Raw genomic sequence first — 22,880 nt, 5'->3', positions numbered from 1 at the left:
GCTCAGGAGGACCATATGGGATGCTGGGAATCGAACCTGGGTTGGCCACGTGCAAGGCAAACGCCCTACCTGCTGTGCTATCACTCCAGCCCCTCTCTCTTTCCTCTCTCTCTCTCTCTCTCTCTCTCTCTTTCTTTCTTTCTTTCTTTCTTTCTTTCTTTCTTTCTTTCTTTCTTTCTTTCTTTCTTTCTTTCTTTCTTCTTTCTTTCTTTTCTTTTATCCCTCCCTCCCTCCCTTCCTCCCTTCCTTCCTTCCTTCCTTCCTTGGCCGTGTGCAAAAAGCTTGGCCGTGTGCAAGGCAAACGGCCTACCCACTGTGCTATCACTCCAGCCCCAAGAGCATTTCTGAGGCTGCTGGGCAGCCCATCATGAGGGGCTGCCAGTCATATCCTCTGTGCCCAGGACTGCAGGTAATAGGCTGGTGCCCCCATAATCCCTTGCAGCTATCAGGCCTGGCAGAGCGCTGCTGCGGACCATCTCAGTCCTGAGACCAGATTCACCAAGGTTCTGCTTGTCTTGGAAACACCTCAGAGCCGTACAATACGCTTACCTTTCCAGGGGTAGAGCTTGCCCAGGTAACTTGGCTTCGGTGTGTGTGTGTGGGAGGGGGCTCCCAGCCTGCATTCCTGTGTGCTCGGGGGACCATGTAATGCCGAGACTCGAACTGAGGGTCTGACCCAAGCCAGGCCTGAGCTCCAGCCCTCTGAGTTCTCTGCAGCCCCCTCTCTGCGTCTGCGGCGCCCACAGCCTCACAGCCCTTTCTCCTAGCACCAGCGTTATCTGCTGTCCTAGGATTTGGGCCCATGGATGCAAAGGCAGGAGGAAGGAGGTCCGCCGTGTGCACCCTCGCCCTGTGGCCCCAGATCCTGAGGATGGGCTGCATACGTGGTGTGACAACAGCTCTCTGAGGTACACACTGAATGCCGCAAACTGAAGGAATGAATAAATGGAATAGATCATTCCTAGAGTGTGACCGAAGGGAATGCTACTGTTATATATAATATTGAAGAGTTTCTGAAAGTATTTATTATTATTATTATTATTATTATTGGACTGGAGCAATAGCACAGCAGGTAGGGCGTTTGCCTTGCACGCGGCTGACCCAGGTTCGATTCTTCCGTCCTTCTTGGAGACCCCGCAGGCACCGAGAGTATCCTGCACGCACGGCAGAGCCTGGCAAGCTACCCATAGTGTATTTGGTACACCAAAAACAGTAACAATGAAACGTTACTGGTGCCCAATTGAGCAAATCGATGAGCAACGGATTACAGTGATACAGTGATGATGATTATTATTATTGATTTTTTTGCCACACCTGGTGATACTCAGGGGTTACTCCTATCTCTGAACTCAGGAATTGCTCCTGGCAGTGCTCAGGACCACAGGGGATGCCAGGGGTTGAAGCTGAATCAGCTCGTGAGGCGAATTCCCGACCTGCTGTACTCTTGCCCTGGGCCCCTAAGCAAGTAGATTTTAGCAGACTCCCCCATCCTCCTGTCCCATCATTGTTGCTGCAGTGATAGGGAGGACACACACACACACACACACACACACACACACACACACACGGGTCTTTGAGCTGTGGGATCACTCTGGGCACACACTGGTTGTTGCACCCAGAGGAGTCACCGTGGGGCTGGCCTCTGAGCTCACGTCCTGCTTGTGGCTGTGCTGCTTGCTTAAGTTTTGTGAGGTTACGGTGCCCACATACGCGAGGCGACGGGGTGTGGGAGGTGACGGGGTGTGGGAGGCCATCGCCCGTGGAGGGGAACAGCTGCAAGCGACTGAACCTGCAGTCCCACACTTGCCAGGCAGGCACTTGGCTCATCTCTGTAGTTGTTTTCTTTTCTTGTTTGTTTTGTTTGGGGGCCACACCCAGTGGGTGCTCAGGGCTGGCTCCTGGCTCTGCACTCAATCAGTGCTGGCAGTGCTCAGGGGACCACATGAGATGCTGGGAATTGAACCCAGGTCGGTCACATGCAAGACCAGCACCCTGCCTGCTGTACTAATGGTCCAGCCCTTCCTTTCAGTAGGTTTTTAAAATTCTCATTACATGAAAAAATTACACTGTCATGTGTGGTGTTAGATCAGAATTTCCTGAGACCTTCTCTCATGATAGACATTCGTGAATAAAATTATCTTCTTTTTTTGTTTGTTTTGGGGGCAAACCCAGCAATGCTCAGGGTTACTCCTGGCTGTATACTCAGAAGTGACTCCTGGCAGTGCTCAGGGGACCTTAAAGATGGTGGGAATTGAACCTGGTCACATGCAAGGCCAATGTGACCTCTCCACTGTACTTCACTTGGCCCCTCAAATAATTTTCTTACACACCTGGTTTTGTACAGTAGCTTATGTCAAGCTTGAAATTTATATCTAAATTTTTGATATAGATTTCAAACTTGAAATCGGACGAGTCTCACGCATGAAAGTACCGGCAGAGGAACCAGGTGTGTGAGACCCGGGGCTGAGACCTCCAAGCCTGTTCGGATAGGGACTGGGCCTCTTCTGCACAGATTTCCCATTTTCCAGTAGCTAGGTGGTCACACCCAGGGACTGCCCCCAGCGCCGTGTAATCCCACCAATGGCCAACATCCAGAGACTTAAAAGCAAGCTCCTGGAAGGGCGTGGCCACTTTGCGGCTGCGCCATATCTTATAGCCTACCTCTCCCTCTGGGAGAACCTGGCAAGCTACCGAGAGTTTCCTGCCCACATGGGAGAGCCTCGCATACTCCCCGTGGCGTATTCATATGCCAAAAACAGTAACAAGCTGGGTCTCATTCCCCTGACCCTGAAAGAGCCTCCAATGCGGCATCGTTGGGAAGGACGAGTAGAGAGAGGCTTCTAAAATCTCAGGGCTAGGACAAATGGAGACCGCTCGAGAAATTCGACAATCAGCGGGATAATGATGATAATGATGATGATGATGATCTAAATTTTAATTTTTAAATAAGTTTATAACTTTTAAAATTGTACTAACTTTGATTTTGTTTTGACTTTTGGGTCACGCCCAGTGGGACTTAGGACCTACTGTTTATTCTGTGCTAAGGGGGCACTCCTGGTGGAGCTTGGGGGGCCACTCAGTGCTTGGAAATTGGATGCAGAGCATTCACTCAGCCCGTTGAGCTATCTCTCTAATCCTCTATCTAAGTCTACTTTTTTTTTTATTGCGGATTGGTGTGGCTTGGGGCCACACCAGCAGTGCTCAGAGACTATTTCTGGCTCTGTGTTGGGGGACTGTGTGTGGTGCTGGGGATTCAAATCGGGGTCAGTGGAATGCAGGGCCAGTGACTTAGCTCTGTACTATCTTTCTGTCCCCTCTCAATTTTTAAGGAAAAGCATCATAAAGGAATGAGAAATAGGTAAGCACAAAAGAAGACAACTGGGGAAAAAATAAACATAAGGAACACAATAAATATAAACAAATAAAATTTATTGACTGAATACCAACTTTTTGGGGGTGATAGGTTGCCCAGTAATGCTCAGGGTTACTCCTGGTATTGCTCAGGGGACCATATGGGATGCTGGGGATCAAATCCAGGTCTCAGCCATGTTCAAAGCAAGCGCCCTACCTGCTCTACTGTCTCTCTCCAACAAAATCACCAAATTTTTAAAAATACTACTTTTGGGGGGTCTGGTGCTGCCAGCAGGTGAACCTGTACCTGTGGGGCGAGTGCATCAGCAGCCTGATGGTGCCTTCAGACTTCCAGATACCCCAAAATTGCTGCTGTGCCTTTGGCCAGACTCCAACAACTTGGGGCCAAGTTTACCAAGAAATTAAACGACCAAAAGTTAGGTGTGTGGGAGACACATCCACAAACCACCTCTAGCTCAGCTATATAGCTCATTTATTGGCCTTATTTCAGAGACCCATAAAGAGATCAAAAGATGCAGTTAGGGTCTGTAGGGCAGAGGTAAGTGGGAACCCATGACTGAGATCTCCAAGCCTGTTTGGATCAGGACTGGGTCTCCTCCCCCCAGGTCCCCAGTTTTCCGGAAGCTTGACAGTCACACCCACAAACTGCCCCTGGCGCCATGTAGTCTCATCAATGGCCAAGACCCAGAGACTGTAAACTAAAGCTCCCGAAAGAGAACAACACAGAATTTCCTGGACATTATATTCTATCCATAACAAGCAATACAAAACAAATCATCTAGCATTGCCTTTTCGGCAGGTTTGAGTGGTGGTGTTGAAATATCAAATGTAGTCAAAGTAGAGAAAGAGAATGGGGGAAATTGTCTACCACACAGGCAGGGGAAGGGTTGGAATGAGGGTGGGGTGAGGGAATACTGGGAATTTTGGTGGTGGAAAATGTGCACTGGTGGAGGGATGGGTGTTTGGTGATTGTATGACCGGGGCTCAAACATGAAAGCTTTGTAATTGTATCTTACAGTGAATCAAAAAAAAAAAAAAAGGGAAGGGAAATAAAATAATAAAATAAAATTAACATTCAGAATAGAATAATAAAAAAAAATGTGGAGTTCATGCCCGATTCAATCAACTTAATCAATGGCTTAATAAATAGCAGTAGCACTGTATCACTGTCATCCCATTGCTCATCGATTTGCTCGAGTGGGCACCAGTAACGTCTCCATTGTGAGACTTGTTGTTACTGTTTTTGGCATATCGAATGCGCCACAGGTAGCTTGGCAGGCTCTGCCATGTGGGCAGGATATTCTCGGTAGCTTGCTGGGCTCTCCGAGAGGGACAAAGGAATCGAACCCAGGTCGGCTGTGTGTAAGGCAAACGCCCGCTGTGCTATCGCTCCAGTTTAAATAGCAGTATCACTGTATCACTGTCATCGATTTACTCAAGCGGGCAACAGTAATGTCTCCATTGTTCCCAACCCTAAGATTTTAGCAGAGTACTCCTACATTATTATTATTTTTAAATACTGTTTAGTGCTGGTGAAACAGCTCAGTGGACTGAGTCCATACTTTGTACTCACCTTGCCCTGGGTCCCTGGTCTCACATAGTCCTGAGCAGCCAGGAGTAGCCTTCAAGCATTGGTGGATATAACTCCCATCCCCCAAAATAAGAAAGAGCACAATGTCTAGATTGTTAAAAACAACAGCAACAAAATCCACACTGCGTTTTGTTGTGCTTGTATATTTTGGTGGGAACCGCACCCAGTGGTGCTCAGGGGCTACTCCAGGCAGTGCTCAGGGTATGATGCAGTTACAGAGATTGAACTGGGATCTCCTACATGCAGAGCAGGGGCTCGGCTCGTTGATCTATTTCTCTGGCCTACAAAATGCTGCTTTTTGTAAGCCGATTATGAGAGGTACACTTGGAATGAAAACAGAAAGTTTGAAATTAAAAATGTGAAAATATGTCAAACCCAAAACAATGTGTTAGGAGAAAAGCTGGGCACATCATGAAAATAAAACCACTCAGGGGCTGGGAACATGACTCAATGCAATGGACATGAGACCCCAGTTTTTATCACAAAGTATCCCACCAAGGAAGTGCCTGCCTTCCTTCTTTTATTTTTCCTCTTCCTTCCTTCCTTCCTTCCTTCCTTCCTTCCTTCCTTCCTTCCTTCCTTCCTTCCTTCCTTCCTTCCTTCCTTCCTTCCTTCCTTCCTTCCTTCCTTCCTTTCTCTTTCTTCCTTCCTCCCTCCCTCCCCCTCCCTCCTTCTCTTCCTTCTCTTCCTTCCTTTCTTCCTTCCTTCCTTCCTTCCTTCCTTCCTTCCTTCCTTCCTTCCTTCCTTCCTTCCTTCCCTTTCTCTCTCCCTTCCTTCCTTCCTTCCTTCCTTCCTTCCTTCCTTCCTTCCTTCCTTCCTTCCTTCCTTCCTTCCTTCCTTCCTTCCTTCCCTCCCTTTCTCCCTCCCTCCTTCCCTCCTTCCTTCCTTCCTTCCTTCCTTCCTTCCTTCCTTCCTTCCTTCCTTCCTTCCTTCCTTCCTTCCTTCCTTCCTTCCTTCCTCCCTCCCTCCATTTCTCCCTCCCTCCCTCCTTCCTTCCTTCCTTCCTTCCTTCCTTCCTTCCTTCCTTCCTTCCTTCCTTCCTCCCTCCCTCCCTCCCTCCCTTCTTCCTCCCTCCCTTCCTTCCTTCCTTCCTTCCTTCCTTCCTTCCTTCCTTCCTTCCTTCCTTCCTTCCTTCCTTCCTTCCTTCCTTCCTTCCTTCCTCCCTCCCTTCCTCCCTTCCTTCCTTCCTTCCTTCCTTCCTCCCTCCCTCCCTTCCTTCCTTCCTTCCTCCCTCCCTTCCTTCTTTCCTTTCTTTGTCTTTGGCTCATGCCCAACAGTGCTCAGGGCTTACTCCTGGCTCTGTGTTCATGGGTTACTTCTGGCAGTGCTCAGGGATAAAACCAGGGTTGCAGCATAGAGGCAAGTGCCTTAACACCTGTACTATCTCTCTGGCCCAGAAAAAAATACATTTTTAACCCAGTACTTATGGGCTAACTATCTCAGAAAATAAAGCAATGAGGTAAAATTACAGGGGACAGGGAGATAGCTTACAGGGGTGAGGCCTCTCATGTGTGGGGCCCAGAGTTCATCCCTTGCACGATTTGCCCACACTCAACACCACCTGCTGTGGCCCTCACAAAACTCATGCTGTGGTTCTTCACAAAAGAACCCTCACAAGAGTTCCTTAAAAATAGATAAAATTGCAAAAAAAAAAAAAAATGGGTGAGCACACCCGACAATGCTCGGGGGTTACTGCTGGGTGCTCGAGGGACCTGATGGGACGCTGGGGATGGAACCTGGTATCCACTCCAGCCCCAAGAAAAATAAATTTTGTTTTTTGGGCCACACCTGGCAATGCCCAGGGGTTACTCCTGCCTCTGCACTTAGGAATCACTCCTGGCAGTACTCGGGAGTCCATATGGGATGCTTCGGGTCAAACCTGGGCCAGCCGCATGCAAGGCAAGTGCCCTCCCCACTGTCCTTTTGCTCCAGCCCCATTCTGTCTCTCTTCTTAATCTTTGCTGCGCCTGTGTCAGACCTGTTCTCTGGGGCTGCTCCCTAGCATTTTGTACCAATTTTACAGATGAGCAAACAGAGGCTATGAGGGCTTAAGAAATCTGACCAAGGTCACAGAGCTAGTTAATAACTGAACCAGGAATCGATTCTGACCCTTATCTCCCAATGAGATCTCTCCCTACGCTGCTGCCTCGTTTCCCTTCCCATCCCTGGGGGCCCCTGCCCCAGCCCCTGGCCCATTCTGAGCTGAGCCTGAAGCCTTTGCTGCAAGCTCCCCCTGGCTCTGCACCCCCACCCTACTCACTGGGGCCCTAGAACCAATCACAGGGCTTGTTCCCCTCTGGAAAAACACAAAATATCCTTCTTACTCTCTTGCGTTTGGCTTGAGGTTGAAATGAGATTTTCGCACACCTCAGGCATGGGCCCTTGAAGGCCAGAGCAACAGTCTAGCAGGCGCAGGGCACTTGCCTTGCCAGTGGCCCACCCGGGTCTGATCCCTAGCACCCCATATGGTCCCCTGAGCCCATCAGGATTTATCCCTCACTATAAAGCCAGGAATGGCCCTGAGCACTGCCGAGCCAGCCCAATACACCAAAAGATGAAGTAAAAGAGTGAGAAACTGGTTTCTTTAAAGTTAGTTAAGTTAAACCTGAAACTTTTGTAACTTTCCACAAGGTGATTCAATAAAAAAATAAAATTTAAAATAAATAAATAAATAAAAGTGTTTACCGACAAAAAAAAAAGTTAGCACTACCCTTATTCAACCCCCTCACCCCCCCCATTGCTAGGTCCTGGGTAGGAACCACAACAAATGCACAAATGCGCAGTCACCAGCATCGAGGATTAAAACTCAGGGCCCCGGGGCCTGAGTGATAGCACAGCGGGTAGGGCATTTGCCTTGCACGCGGCTGACCTGGGTTCGTCCCATAAGGACCCCCAAGGACCACCAGGAGTAATTCCTGAGTGCAGAGCCAGGAGTAACCCCTGAACATCACTGGGGTGACCAAAAATGCAATAAATAAATAAACAAACAAACAAACAAATAAAACTCAGAGCTTCCCTCTTTTTGTTTTTTTTTTTTTTTTGCTTTTTGGGTCACACCCAGCAATGCACAGGGGTTACTCCTGGTTCATGCACTCAGGAATTACTCCTGGTGGTGCTCTGGGTACCATATAGAAAGCTGGGAATCGAACCCGGATCGGCTGCATGCAAGCCCCAGGGCCTCCCTTTGAACACATGACCACAGCACCAACTGAAAAAACTGAAGCCTTATACTTGCAGGCAAAAACTTCAAGCCACCAGGGGCTGGAGCAATAGCACAGCGGGTAGGGTGTTTGCCTGGCACGAAGCTGACCCGGGTTCAATTCCCAGCATCCAAAAAAAAAAAAGAAACCACAACCACTTAAAGCCACTCAGCTATCTCTGGGCCACTCATGCTGGGGAACCACAAACAGCGAGATAGAGTCATGGTCACCTCAGCACACGATTGAACTCATGACCCTGGGCCTTTCAGCCATTAAACTACCTTCAAGGGCCCAGGTGTGTGTGTGTGTGTGTGTGTGTGTGTGTGTGTGTGTGTGTGTGTGTGTGTGTGTGTGTGTGTGTGAGTGTGTGTGTATGAAAACTGAAGGGAATGTATGAGCGGAATTAAGTCACGGGAATGGAAAGTTTCCTTCCTGAAGTTTCTAGCAGTTCTCTAGAGTATGTATGTGGGAGTACCTGCGCCCACAGGGCCCGGCTGGGTAGAAGTATTTGACCCATTGTCTGTGTACAAGTTCCTGGGCCCCCTTGGTGGAGAGAAATACCATAAAAGTTCTAACTTCTCTTTGTGATTTTAAATTTTATTTTTAAATTCAGTGTCTGTACAGACTATCAAAAATTGCCAAGGTTGGGGGGCTGGAGCAATAGCACAGCGGGTAGGGCGTTTGCCTTGCACGTAGTTCGATTCCCAGCATCCCATATGGTCCCCTGAGGAGTAATTCCTGAGTAACCCCTGTGCATCACCGGGTATGACCCAAAAAGCAAAAAAAAAAAAAAAAAAAAAAAAGCCAAGGTTGGGACTAGTATAGACAGTAGTAACAGTACAGACAGTAGTAGAATGCTTTCCTTGCACACAGATGGCCCCAGTTTCATCCCCAGCACCCCATGTGGTCCCCAGAGCCCTGCCAGCACTAAGGGCAGAGCCAGGACTTAAGCAATGAGCATTTCCGGCTGTGACTCAAAGCCAAAGAAAAAGAGGAAAATTGGCAAGGCTGATTGTATTGCAAGGTTTTGAGGCAGGGAATTGGGGAGTTTTTCATTGGCAAGAATCACACCTCAGATTAACCTTATTGGCTAGGACACTGCCATTGTGCAAAGCTATGTTTTTGCATTGGGGGGGGCGGTGCCATGCCCCTGACAGTACAACCTGGGGTCAGTCCCAATAGTTCTTGGGATGATGCCCAGACCTCCTGTCCCTGACTTTGCATTTATTATTATTATTATTATTATTATTATTATTGTTTTCTTGGTTTGGGGGCCACACCCAGCAGTGTTCAAGCTTACTTCTGGCTCAGCACTCAGAAATTATTTCTGGTAGTGCTTCGGAGACCACACTGGATGCCAAGGATTGAACCCCAGCCGGCTATATGCAAAGCAAACGCCCTATCCTCTGTATTCTCACTCTGGCCCCTGACTTTGCTTTTTTTTTTTTTTTTTTTTTTGCTTTTTGGGTCACACCCAGCAATGCACAGGGGTCACTCCTGGCTCATGCACTCAGGAATCACCCCTGGCGGTGCTCAGGGGACCATATGGGATGCTGGGATTTGAACCCGGGTTGGCCGCGTGCAAGGCAAATGCCCTACCCGCTGTGCTATCACTCCAGCCCCTGACTTTGCATTTTAATGCTGATTATTATCTGCTTTGTCACCTCTTACTTTGATATTTTCATAGCTACACTCAGGAAGAATTCAGAAGAAATCACAGATGGTGTTTTCCTGTGTGGAATGGGATGGGATCTCAGACTGGCCTTCTGCCCTGTACCCTCTGCTTTCCTGGAGTTTGGCTTAGAGCTGCTTTCTTTCCTATCCACCAGCATTTCTGGTGACTGTGATTTTTGCCTGTCACCCACCCTGGAGATCTGCTTCCACCAGCTCCTCTAAGACTGCAGATGACAAAGCACCGTTAAAGGCAACGCCTGACCTTCACTTGTGAATCCCAACCTGGGAGGTGCAATTCTGTCCTTGACTTTATGGGGTTTCTCCAACTTTCCTAGGTAAAACTGTTACTTAAGAGAAGGGGGGAGACACGAAGGTGGTTGGGAGGGTGGCCCCACCTTCAGACTGGGTACATTAAAATTAAAAAGTACAGGAGGGCAGGCCACAAGGGTGGGGTGAGGGGATGGGGGATGGGATGGGGGGTGGGAGGGATACTGGGGTCATCCGTGGTGGAGAATGGGCACTGGTGGAGGGATGGGTTCTCGAGCATTGTATGATTGAAACAGAAGCACGAAAGTATGTAAATCTGTAAATGTACCCTCACAGTGACTAATAAAAAAAATTTTTTTAAAATATAAAAAAAAGAAAACATGAGTTAGCTCATAAAAAATGATTTTGTGACATCTAGTTTTGAAAAACTGAAATCAAAATTAACTTCAGGAAAATTTCATTTTATTTTTATTTTATTATTATTATTTTTTATTTTTGGGTCACACCTGGCGATGCACAGGGGTTACTCCTGGCTCTGCACTCAGGAATTACTCCTGGCGGTGCTCAGGGGACCATATGGAATGCTGGGATTTGAACCCGGGTTGGCCGCGTGCAAGGCAAACGCCCTCCCCGCTGTGCTATCACTCCAGCTCCAACTTCAGGAAAATTTTTAAAAAAAGTACAGGAGGGCAGCCGAGACATAATCCAGTGGGTGGGGTCCCGGGGCCCCGCCAGGAGTGATTCCTGAGCACAGAGCCAGTAGTCAGCTCTAGCACAGTTGGGTGTGGCACCCAAACAAACAAAAAGTCCAGAGGCAGCAGGTCCCATCCCGGGGGTTCCCATGCCCCACAATGGTCCGCATTTCCAGGTGAGGTCGCCCGGAGGCCGCGTGCTCCACACCCTCCCCTCCGCGTCCGCACTCGGGACCTGCGCACCCGCCACCTCCCCCGCCCCGACTCCCCTCCCTCCGCCTCCCTCTCCGGACCCTCAACTCACACACCCCCGCCGCCTCTCCTCTTCGCCCCTTAGCCCCGCCCCGCCGCCCTTGCCCCGCCCCTAGCCCCGCGCGGCCCACCTATCCCCGCCCCCCGCCTGCCCCGCCCCGCCCCCGCCTGAGGGTCACGTGTCCAGGCGCGCCGGCGATGGCTGCAGCGGAGGCGGCTGGGGGCCGCGGGGAGCTGGGGGCGCCGGGGGTGCGGGGGGCGCCGGGCCGCCGCGCGCTCTACTTCTGCGGGAGCATCCGGGGCGGCCGCGAGGACCGGGCGCTGTACGCGCGGATCGTGGCGCGGCTGCGGCGCTTCGGGGCGGTGCTCACCGAGCACGTGGCGGCCGCCGAGCTGGGCGCGCGCGGTGAGGCCCGGGACGCGGCGGGCGGGCACCCTGACCCTCACCCTGCCGGCCTCGGGGGCGCCGGACACCCCCCACACACCCTTGTCACACACGCCCCTGCCACTCACACACGCCCTGTCACAAACCCCCTGCCGCTCACACACCCTTCTCACACACACATCCTTGTCACACACACCCCTGCCGGTCACACACGCCCTGTCACACACACAATCCTGCCACTCACACACCCTTCTCGCACACACACACACACACACACCCTTCTCACACACACATCCTTGTCACACACACCCCTGCCGGTCACACATGCCCTGTCACACACACACAATCCTGCCACTCACACACCCTTCTCGCGCACACACACACACACACCCTTCTCACACACACATCCTTGTCACACACACCCCTGCCGGTCACACACGCCCTGTCACACACACAATCCTGCCACTCACACACCCTTCTTGCACACGCACACACACACACACACATCCTTGTCACACACACCCCTGCCGGTCACACATGCCCTGTCACACACACATAATCCTGCCACTCACACACCCTTCTCGCACACACACACACACACACCCTTCTCACACACACATCCTTGTCACACACACCCCTGCTGGTCACACACGCCCTGTCACACACACACAATCCTGCCATTCACACACCCTTCTCACACACACACACACACACACACCCTTCTCACACACCCCTGCCGGTCACACACACCCTGTCACACACACACAATCCTGCCACACACACACCCTTCTCACACACACATCCTTGTCACACACACCCCTGCCGGTCACACACACCCTGTCACACACACACAATCCTGCCACTCACACACCCTTCTCACACACAAACGTCCTGTCACACACACAACCCTGCCACTCACACACCCTTGTCATACACACCCCTGCCACTCAACATACCTGTCACTCACACACACCCCTGCCATTCACACACCTGACATACTCATACACCCCTGCCACTCACACATTCGTCACAAACATACCCCTGCAATTCACACATGCCCTGTCACACATATCCCTGCCACTCCCCCACACCTGTCACACACACCCCTGCCACTCACACACACCCTGTCACACACCCGTCACTAACACACATCCCTGCCACTCACACATATCCCTGTCATACCTGTCACCCCTGTAACTCATACACACATCCCTTCACATACATATACCCATCACACACCCCTACCACTCACAAACACACACACCCCTGCCATACACACATAATCATCACACACTCCTGTCACACACTTATGACTCACACCCATCACACACCTGTCATACACACTTGTGTCACACACCCGCCACATGCAGCACCCCTGTCATACACCCGGGACACACACACACCTGTCACTCACACCTGTCACTTATACCCCCCATCACTCACACATACCCATCACTCACAAGTACCTGTCACACAGAAACATACACCCCTGCTGCTCACCTGTCTCACACATCTGTCAAACACACACATCTCAAACACACACATCTGTCTCACACACCCTCATCACACACATACCTGTCACACACACATACTCCCTATCACACACATGCTACGTCTCTTGGTGCTCAGCTCAGCCCTGTGGGGATGTGCTCTGCCCTTCCCTACCTCCAGCCCTTTCTCCAGGCCTGAGCCTGCCCTCCCATAGCACGCAGCTGTATTGAGCTGGTTGACATCCTCAGTGTGTATTTAGCGTGCTGCCTAGTTAGTGGCTGGATGATTACAGCATAATGTCGTGAAATGCTTATCCCTAAGCTTGTTAATATCTTCACCTCATATAGGTTTTTTGTTTCATTTTGTTTTTTAAGCAAAGAAAAGGCCCAGAATGATAGTACAGTGGGTAGGGTGCTTACCTTTCATGTGGCCAACCTGGGTTCGATCCTGGCATCACAAAGGGTCCCCTGATCACCACCTAGAGTGATTCCTGAGCAGAGCCTAAAGTAAGCCCTAGCACCACTGGGTTGGTCCGCCCCCCCAAAAAAAAGAGGGGAGAAAGAAAAGTTTTCTTTCCATGGTGTGAGACCCCTTCGCATTTCCTTACAGTTTTAAACATACCCAAGAGCGGGCTGGAGCGAGATAGCACAGCGGGTAGGGCGTTTGCCTTGCACGCGGCCGACCCGGGTTCGATCCCCGGCATCCCATATGGTCCCCCAAGCACCGCCAGGAGTAATTCCTGAGTGCAAAGCCAGGAGTAACCCCTGAGCATCGCTGGGTGTGACCCAAAAAGCAAAACAAAAAACCAAAAACATACCCAAGAGCAGGCTGGTGGGAGAGTGGGTGGGTGGCTTACTCCGTGCTGGGGGTGCGGTGGAGACATACTGGATTAAGCTGGGCTGCTTGCATGTGGGGCACTGCTCAGCACTTTGAGCCACCTCCCGAGGAAGAACACTTTTTATTGGGGTAGAGGTGTCACTTTTCAGGTTTTGAGCCACAGCTGCTGTGCTCGGGCTACTATTGGCTTGGTGCACAGGGGTCACTCCCTGGTGGTGCTGAGGGATGCGAGCTGGATCTTCTGCATGCAGAGCATGTACTCCCAGTCTTTCTGACCGAGTTTCTTTCACTGTTTCTTTTCCACTTAGGTGGCTCACTTCCCTTCCCTTCCCTCTTGCTGCTGTTACAGTGACCAGGGACCACCCGCTCTTGTTCATGGTGCATGTACACTGGGTTGTAGCACTTGCTAGGGGGGGCACATTTTTATTTAGATTTTTATTTTGGTTTTTGGGCCACAAGCAGCCAGTGCTCAGGGATCACTTCTCATGGTCCTCGGAGGGCCACATGGGATACCAGGGATTGAGCCCGGGCTGGCAAAGTGCAAGGTAAGTACCTTACTTTCTGTACTAGGTCTCCAGCTCCTGGTACCATGCTGTTTTGATCCTATACTTTGTAACGTAGCTGGGAGTCAGGAAATGTGATGTCTCTTCCTTTGTTCTTTCTCAGAATTGTTTTGGTAATTCAGAGCCTTTGTGTGGTTCCTATGGGGAAGCCACATTTTAAGATTTTTTTTCTACTTTAATAGAAATATCTCAGGGCCGGACCAATAGTACAGTGGGTAGGGCATTTGCCTCACATGTGGCCAACCCAGGTTGATCCCTGTTATCCCATATGGACCCCCAACCACCGCCAGGAGCGATTCCTGAATGTAGAGTCAGGAGTAACCCCTGAGCATCACTGGGTGTGACCCAACTCCCCCCCCCAAAAAAATGCCATCTTGACAGGGATTGTTGTGAATTTATAGATGATTTAGGTAGTATGAACATAGTAATAATAGTTTTTAATCCATGAGCCCAGGATACTTCCATTTGTTTTTATAATTCTTTTATAAGTGTGTTATTTTTTGTGGATTTTTAAACCTCCTTGGTTAAAGTCATGATTGTGTTTTATATTAGTTTTATTGTTCTGGAGGGCCACACCCAATAATGCTCAGGGTTACTCCTGACTCTGTGCTCAGGGGTCATTCCTGGTGCTCAGAGACCATAAGGAATTAAGGGGATTTAACCCGGGATCGCCAAGTGCAAGGCAAATGCTGTACCTGCTGTCCTATTGCTTCAGCTCCTACTGTTTTATTTTTTTTTATTTTATTTTTTTATTTTTTTTTTTGCTTTTTGGGTCACACCCGGCAATGCACAGGGGTCACTCCTGGCTCATGCACTCAGGAATTACTCCTGGCGGTGCTCGGGGGACCATATGGGATGCTGGGATTCGAACCCGGGTCGGCCGCGTGCAAGGCAAACGCCCTACCCGCTGTGCTATCACTCCAGCCCCTGTTTTATTATTTTTGATGCTACCTTAGTATCATTTTACTATTTTGGGGGTTAAAGTAACGTAAGGGGCTGGAGCGATAGAACAGCAGGTAGGGTGCTTGCCTGGCACATGGCCAGGGTTAGATCCCCAGCAACCCATGTGGTCTCCTGAACCCTCCAGGAGTGAACCCTTAGTACAGAGCCAGGAGTAACCTCTGAGTATTGCTGGATGTAGCAAAAAAAAAAAAAAAAAAAGTAACACACAGGGGCAAGAGAGGTAGTAAAGAGTAGAGCATTTGCCTTGCATGAGGCCAACCTGGGTTCAATCCTTTTTTTTTTTTTTGCTTTTTGGGTCACACCTGGCAATGCACAGGGGTTACTCCTGGCTCTGCACTCAGGAATTAATTACTCCTGGCGGTGCTCAGGGAATCATATGGGATGCTGGGAATCGAACCCGGGTCGGCCACCTGCAAGGCAAACTCCCTACCTGCTGTGCTATTGCTCCAGACCCCTGGGTTCAATCTTTGGCACTACTTATACCCCCTGAGCATCGTTCTAAGCACAGAGACCAAATAACCCCAGGCAGGGCCATTTAGGGCCTCCAAATCCCAAAGAAAAGCAAACTATCAGACTGTGGGGACGCATAGGACGGATCTGTGTGCTCCACAGATGGTGAGGCTTCTGGTCACTGCTCAAGGTCCAGAGGGCCTGGTTTCTCCCACTTAGATTTGCTCTAAGGTTCCCTGAGGGGAACTGTCTTGAAGGCCCCTTTTTTTGCAGAGCACCTGGCATGGGGCTGTAGATTCTGCTGAGCCGGGAGGCCAGGCCCCTCTGCAGCCTGCTTTGGTGGGTCCCAACACTGGACGCTGAGGCCAGGAGGAATCCCGGCAGGAGCTTTCATCCAGTCCTCAGGCGGTTCTGGGCACCATATTGGGTGCTGCCATTCCTTTCCTGGCCCCACCCAGGCTCTCACACCTGTTGCCCATTCCCCAAACCCAGGCCCTCTCCCTCTCACCCTCACGGGCTGCAGCTGACTTCACAGCTGTCAAGCCCCATCACAGCCCACCTTGTGCAGGCTCCAGTCCATCTGGCCCTGTGCTGCTGGGCTGGCTGCTAGAGAAGGGCAGAGTGCTGACGGCCCTGGCCTTGACCACTGTTCTCTCCATGGCAGGGGAGGAGGCTGTAGAGGGTGACAGGCTCATCCATGAGCGGGACCTGACCTGGCTGCAGCAGGCAGATGGTGAGTGTGACCCTCCCCTCCCCTGGTCAAACACCACTAGGTGTGAGGCGAGCTCCTCACATCCCACAATTACCCTGTCACCTCCTCCCTCCTGCCCCTCTCACCTTGGCTCATTTTTTTTGACGGGTGGGCATCTGGGGTGCCATGTGCAAGGCAAATGCCTCCCCCACTGTCTTATCACTGTGGCACCCTCTGCTCATCTTTCTTCCCAGTGGTGGTGGCAGAGGTGACCCAGCCCTCCCTGGGTGTGGGCTACGAGCTGGGCCGAGCCGTGGCCCTCAACAAGCAAATCCTATGCCTGTTCCGCCCTCAGTCTGGCCGAGGTGAGCACTCAGCAAGGGGCAGGGGGCACATGGGGCAGGGAGGGCGGTTCCCTCATCTTCCTCTGTCTCTGCAGTGCTTTCAGCCATGATTCGGGGCGCGGTGGATGACACTCGCTTCCAGGTGTGGGACTATGAGGAGGGCGAGGTGGAGGCCACCCTGGACCGGTACTTCGAGGCCCACCCTCCTGAGCAGGCGGCGGCCACCCCGGACTCAACTGCTTGACGTCATACTGTGTTAGATGCTTCTTGGCCCCAGCTCCCCATTAAGAGGCTGTGGCAAACAGTACAGTGGGTCGGGCACTTATCTTGGCATGTACCTGGTCTGGGTTTGACCCCTGGCATCCACATGGTCCCCCGAGCCCTGCCAGGAGTGTGCCCTGAGCACCAAAAGCAGCCCAAAAGCAACAACAAGAATTAAAGGTGTGTTTCTAGTTCTCATTTGCTCTCTGAGCGTGAATAAGGGGCAGACACCCCTCAACATCCCTTCTGTCTGCACCTCTGCTCCTTCTTGAGATGCAGGGATCTGCGGAGTGTGAAGGAAGGCAGCTGGCTGGCCATTCTTGTTTCCTCTGCAGCCAGGCAGCCTCGCAGGGCCCCTTCCCTGATCAGCTCAGGCCCACCGCCCCGCTTCAGGCCTTCCACGGGGATGCGGGGCTGCAGCTCCATGTGCGTGGCATGTATGACACCCTGGATTTGATCCCCACGGGAGACAAACCCGCACAGACCCCAAGTACCATCCCCAGCACCTAGGGGCAGGTCAACAGGAGTGAGCCCTGTTCAAGGGATTAAGGCATGACTGAGCACCACCAGTGGTGATCCCTGAATACAGAGCCAGGAGTAAGCCCTGAGCGCGGCGGGTGTGGTGCCCCCACAGAAAAAAAGAAAAAAGAAAGGAAAGGAAAAATAAATCCACTAAGAGTAAAGCAACAGTGGGTGGGAGACAGGCTGGGCAGGGGCTCACTGCTGGCAGTGTGGTACCGGCATACTGTACATGTGAAACCCTGCCACCAGTACTGCCTCCAGTCACAATATCTCAGACCGACACCAAGCAACAGTGCAGAGGTGGGGGTCGGGAGCAGAAGCTGGCCCGTGGGGATGCTGCAGCCTGTGGGATTATGTGGAAAATAGTTTATTGAGTAAACAGAAGAAGGTGCTGCTGGGAAATGGCTTCCCCCCCACCCCCGAATGAGGGTGGGGTGATTCCTCACCATGGGGGCTACAAATGCTCCCTGTGCCCTGCGCACCTCAGTCATAAACCTCATCGTCATCTTCTTCCTCATCCCCAAAGAAGAAAGTCTCTCGGTCCAGGTTCTCCGACTCCTCGTCGTCAGAGAAGCTGTCAAAGTCTCCTTGTTGCCAGTCATGCACCTCCTCTTCCTCCTCCTCCTCCACTTCCTCCTCCTCTTCATCCACCTCCAGGCCCAAGACCCTCAGTAGCCTAGAGGGGGAGGTCACACTCAGCCCCCCTCCCCCGCGTGCCCCCTCACCTGCCCACCGGGGCTCTGCCCGACACTCACTGATGACTGCCTGGCACGTTGGAGCCCTTCACCTCGCGAGCCTCTGAGGATGGGCTCTGGAGCCCCACGCGGAAATCCTGAGAGGGAACAGGGAGGGTGTTGGGGGTGCTGCCAAGCCCCCACCCCCAGCTCTGTCCTCTCCCACCCAACTTGTGTGCTTGAGCTGAGAAGTTACTCCAGCAGACTCTCCATGGAACCAGGGTTGCCCCAGGACTCAGTGTCCACAAGTGCACTCAAGACAGAAGGTGCTCAGGGCTGACTGCTGCCTCTGCACTCAGGGATCACTGCTGGCAGTGCCCAGGGGGTGGGGGGGCCCCCATGGGGTGCCAGAGATTGGGCCTGGGTGGGTCACATGCAAGGCAAGGGCCCTGCCCGCTGTCCTATCTCTCCGGCCGGGGACTCCTGGGATTCTGATCCCCTATCTGGGAAGTCTAATCTGAGAGTAGTTCCCAGGGGTGCCAGGGACACCCCGCGCAGGCACCTGAGTGGGCTCATGCCCTGGTGTACACACCTGGGTGGAATGCTGCAGGATGGCCAGCAGCCGCTCCTGGATGCGCCGCAGCAGTTCCAGGCCTGTGTTGAGGCTGTCGGCGTGCAGCAGGCGCAGGGATGCGGCCAGGTCTCGGCACCGTAGCAGGGCCTCCTCTGCAGGCACAGCACACGGCTCCCCTCCATGCCCCTGCGCACCCCATCCTCCCAGGGTCCACGCCCACTCGGAAAGGCCAGCCAGGAGCTGTACCTGTGGGTGCCTCCCGCCACAACTTTACTGCCCGCCGCCCCCTTCCACAGTTCATTTCAGCCAGCAGTGAGCAGGCACGGAAGGACGTGCCCGGGCTGAGCGCAGTGGGAACCCTGGGGAGCAGGGGCAGCCCACCCAGGAGGATCTGCAGGGCGTTCGTATGCAGCTCCAGGCTCTCCGTCTGCTGCTCCACCACGTCCATGTGCTCCGTGTCCTGGTTGTAGAAGCTGTACACGCAGGCGTAGGCCAGCACCTGAGGGAGTCCCCGTCAGCTGGAGCCCCTCTGGCCGGCCAGGTCTCCCGCGTACACCCTTCTCCCCACTATCCCCACCTTCCGGGCCTGCTCCAGTCCCCGGCAGGCGTCATGGACGAAGGTGAAGGATCTGGGTGGGGGCTCCTCATGGATGGCGGTGATGCGGTTCCGCAAGTTCACAGCGAAGTCCTGGGTGGGAGCAGAGGCTCAGCTCTGCCTGCCCAACTGCCCCCAGCCCCCACCCACCCACAGCAGCCATCCCAGCAGCTGTGAGTGCCCCCCACCTGACAGCCCCCTGCTCACCCGGGCCTGGTGGTGGAATGTGCACCTCTCGTTATAGTCCTGGAAGCACTTCTCCTGGCGAGCAGCTTTACTGACCTGGGGAGGGCGCAATGAGGGGTTCTGGGCTGGGGTCCGGGGATTCCCTGTCAGACAAACCCTCAGAAGTGGGTGATGGCAGCGCGTTCAGCAGGCTGGCTTCCTGACAGTTTTTGCTGTGGTGCTGGCGGGCCTCCCCAGTGCCTGGGCTGCAGGCACTGCACTGCCCTCCCAGGACAGAACTCTCAGGCCCACTGTCCACCGGCCCCTGACGTCCAGGGCCCATGGTAGCATACCATCCTGGCTGCCCAGCTGCTCTGGCCCCTGGGCCCCCCTTACCATGGCAGAGCAGTTGTAATAGTCTTTATGGTTCGGCTTCCAGGACTTGAGGCAGCGCCAGCAGAATCCATGCTTGCATTTGGCACACGTCATGCTAGGGAGGAGGCCAGCCGGTCACAGGGCCCTGCCCTGGCTAGGTCACAGCAGAAAGTCCAGGGGCCTGGAGCTACCATGGAGAAGCCCCACCCTCTGCCCCTACAGCCTCCTCACCCCCAATCCTTCTGAATCCCACCCACCCTGCCTCTGAATCACGCCCCCATGGGGTGACCCCTAGGAGTAGGGCTGGGACTGCAAGAGCCAGGGTTCTGGGGTGTGGGCGAGGAAGCAGGCTCCCACTGCTGCTTCCTTAGGCCAAGCCTCCCCTCCCTCGGCCCACAACTGCCCCTCTTTCTTACTGCAGACACCCCTCGTTCTTCTCGATGGGCGCCTGGCAGCTGGGACAGCGCTTGGAGATGAGCTTGGCCAAGTGTTTGCTCTGGGCCTCCACACTCATGCCGTCATAGTAGCCGCCGTCGTCCACCCACTGCGACATGTGCCCACAGCTGGCAGGGTAGTGAGCCTGGGGAGGAAGACAGTGAGGGCACCATCCGGCCCTTCTCAGGCAACACAAGGATGCTGTTCATGGAAGGGTGGGGGGCCTGGGAGCCTCCGGGGAGCAACCCAGAGCTCACAGGGGAGGTAGAGAATTATAGGAGGTGGAATGCCCATGTGTGCATGCTGGGGCTATGTATGCATACATGGTCATGCATGCTCAGGGCTGCGTGTACTTGTGTGTGCATATATGGACATGAGTGCTCAGGGATGTGTGTGCTCATGTGTATGCATATATGGATGTATGTACTCAGAGATGTGTGTACTTGTGTCTGCACATATGTATGTTCATGCTTAGGGCCACCTGTGCATCAGGGTCACGTGCATGTGTTTGGGCCTGTGTGCATAATTGTGCACGCCTGGGTCATATGTGTGCATGTGCATACATGTTTGCATGTTTAGGGCTTGCATGCATGCTTATGACCATGTGCGTGCGTGTGTGCATGTGTTCAGGGTTGTGTGTTAGCATGTGTGTTTAGGACTGTGTGTGTTTGTGTGCATGTTCATTCAGGGCTATATTTGCACATGTGTTCAGGGCTGTGTTTGCATGTGTATTTAGGGCTGTGTGCAGGTGCATGTGTGTTCATGGCTGTGTGTGTGCGCATGTGCATTCAGAGCTGTGTTTGCATGTGTTCAGGGCTGTGTGTGCACGTGCATGTATGCTTGATGCCATCTGTGTTTGTGTGCATGCAGGCGTGTTCCGGGCTGTGTGCTTTCAGGACTGGTGGGCACCACCCACCTCAGGGAAGCTGCAGTTGAAGCAGGAGGCCCAGCCGCACTTGGAGCATGTGGTCCCACAGCCCAGGCCCTGGCGGCACAGGATACGGTCGCAGCCCTGGGGGTTGGTGCACCAGGTCAGGTTGGAGCAGCTCTCCACGTAGCCCCGCAGGAGGGCCTTTTCGTACTGCAGGGATAGAGGAACCACAAGGTGAAGCCCAGCTGGAACACCAGACTCCACCAACACACACACACACACACACACACACACACACACGGTGATGTGCTGGAGCCTCAGACCCCCCCCCCAACACACACACACACACACACACACACACGGTGATGTGCTGGAACACCACAGCCCCCAACACACACATTCACACATACACAGAGTGATGTGCTGAGCCTCTCTGAGGAGGGGTACCTTGGAGATGACCTCCGGTGAGGAGACGATGGCCCGAATGAAGGCCCCGGTGGGCTGGGCAGGGCAGTCGGCGATCGGGCAGGTGCAGTGCAGCACAAGGTTCTGCTCAATGCGAGTGGTCAGGTACTCATTCCAGCAAGGCTGGGGGGTAATGGGGCCAGAGTGATAGTACAGTGGGGAGGGAGCTTCATGCATGTGCAGCTGGCCCAAGTTTGATACCCGGCACCCAGTCTGGTCCCCCTGAACACTGCCAGGAGTAATTCCTGAGTGCAGAGTCAGGAGTAACATCTGAGCATCACCAGGTGTCCCCGAAACAAAACAACAACAAAAAGACTAGGATGGCAGAGGAGGGGTAGGAGGAGAGTTGCTTCTCAGGTACCACAGTCTCCTGGGCACTAACTAAGCCCCCATGGCCTCAGTTGCGCGTGAGGGAGGTTTCCCACTGTGGCGGCCTCCATGGGTTCAGCTGGGAAAGATGGAGAAGGGATGGCTAAGGAGAATCACAAATAGGAGAGTCATGTTCTAAGATGTAGCCAGGCTTGGGCTGTGGGGGGGAGGGGGAGTTACCCTGACCCAGAGCATGCTGGCCCAGCATCCACTGGGGCCTGGCCTGATGCCTCCCCAGACTCCTCCCCCAAACATACTCGCCTGCTGTATCCCTCAGATCCCAATTGGTGTTCATGCACCCCAGTCACTGGAATCTTCCCAGCTTAGAGGCACTGACTGGGCCAGGTCATTACCCACCTGGCTTGCTCTGTAGTCCTGACTTGCAGTCTGTCAGTGCAGTCTCCTAAGGCCCTGTATTATAGCCCCTACCCCCCACACCACATTTGCCTGACTTCCCAAAATGAGTGCCCAGGGGGGAACAGTACAACGGTGTCAAAGCTCCAGGATTAACAGGAGGCCCTTCACTGGACTACTTTTATTCAAAGGAAAAGACTAAACAGAACAAAAACCCATTTTATGGTCACGTGAGCAGAGATGAACGGGAGACGAAATGTACCATGTTTGCATTTTGGAGAAGAAACAGGAGCATGCAAAGTTTGAGAACCACTGTCACCTCTATCTGGACCTAGTGAAACCCCTAAAAGTGCCCAGGCAAGGGCTACTATTTACAGATGCTGCTAACGTGGTGTGAGAGGGATTGAGACAGACCAGGCGAGAGGGGTCCAGAGGCTGAGTATGCTAG

The 22,880-nt window shown here is 52.9% G+C and overlaps 2 protein-coding genes and 1 long non-coding RNA gene across 6 annotated transcripts in view; 2 read left to right on the top strand and 1 right to left on the bottom strand.

The window, feature by feature from the left end:
• Positions 1-10,173, top strand: part of LOC129404318 (uncharacterized) — a 19,976-nt gene extending 9,803 nt beyond the window's left edge. Inside the window, exon 3 of the long non-coding RNA XR_008629835.1 lies at positions 9,851-10,173. This is a non-coding gene — a long non-coding RNA (uncharacterized LOC129404318). The remainder of the gene's footprint in view (positions 1-9,850) is intronic.
• Positions 10,174-11,235: 1,062 nt separating this feature from the next.
• On the top strand, positions 11,236-17,780 carry DNPH1 (2'-deoxynucleoside 5'-phosphate N-hydrolase 1). The gene is made up of 4 exons (XM_055134886.1): positions 11,236-11,454; positions 16,402-16,470; positions 16,683-16,793; positions 16,868-17,780. Exons 1-4 carry the CDS (start codon positions 11,247-11,249, stop codon positions 17,014-17,016), a joined length of 537 nt encoding a protein of 178 aa, XP_054990861.1. The 5' UTR covers positions 11,236-11,246; the 3' UTR covers positions 17,017-17,780.
• A 126-nt stretch (positions 17,781-17,906) lies between these two features.
• The window catches only part of CUL9 (cullin 9), a 40,451-nt gene continuing 35,477 nt past the window's right edge, over positions 17,907-22,880 (bottom strand). For 3 of the 4 annotated variants that reach the window (XM_055134883.1, XM_055134882.1, XM_055134884.1), the window contains 10 exons: positions 21,692-21,832; positions 21,290-21,454; positions 20,355-20,518; positions 19,960-20,053; positions 19,606-19,680; positions 19,381-19,491; positions 19,185-19,302; positions 18,822-18,955; positions 18,311-18,387; positions 17,907-18,231 (listed from right to left, as the gene is read on the bottom strand). In XM_055134883.1, coding sequence (XP_054990858.1) covers positions 18,039-18,231; positions 18,311-18,387; positions 18,822-18,955; positions 19,185-19,302; positions 19,381-19,491; positions 19,606-19,680; positions 19,960-20,053; positions 20,355-20,518; positions 21,290-21,454; positions 21,692-21,832 — 1,272 coding nt within the window. In that variant the 3' untranslated portion in view covers positions 17,907-18,038. Of the gene's footprint in view, positions 18,232-18,310; positions 18,388-18,821; positions 18,956-19,184; positions 19,303-19,380; positions 19,492-19,605; positions 19,681-19,954; positions 20,093-20,354; positions 20,519-21,289; positions 21,455-21,691; positions 21,833-22,880 lie in introns of those variants that run through there. The other variant, XM_055134885.1, reaches the window with a different exon arrangement.

Source organism: Sorex araneus, chromosome 4 (genome assembly GCF_027595985.1).
Source record: "Sorex araneus isolate mSorAra2 chromosome 4, mSorAra2.pri, whole genome shotgun sequence".
In the NCBI taxonomy this organism is placed as follows: domain Eukaryota; kingdom Metazoa; phylum Chordata; class Mammalia; order Eulipotyphla; family Soricidae; genus Sorex; species Sorex araneus.
The sequence above is the reverse complement of the archived record's forward strand: the minus strand, read 5'-3'. Positions and strand labels throughout refer to the sequence as shown.

Coding starts and splice junctions, on each gene's coding strand:
- DNPH1 (XM_055134886.1), top strand. CDS start 11,247: ATGGCTGCAGCGGAGGCGGCTGGGGGCCGCGGGGAGCTGGGGGCGCCG. Junction 11,455..16,401: donor CGCCGAGCTGGGCGCGCGCG/GTGAGGCCCGGG, acceptor TCTCCATGGCAG/GGGAGGAGGCTGTAGAGGGT. Junction 16,471..16,682: donor CTGGCTGCAGCAGGCAGATG/GTGAGTGTGACC, acceptor CTTTCTTCCCAG/TGGTGGTGGCAGAGGTGACC.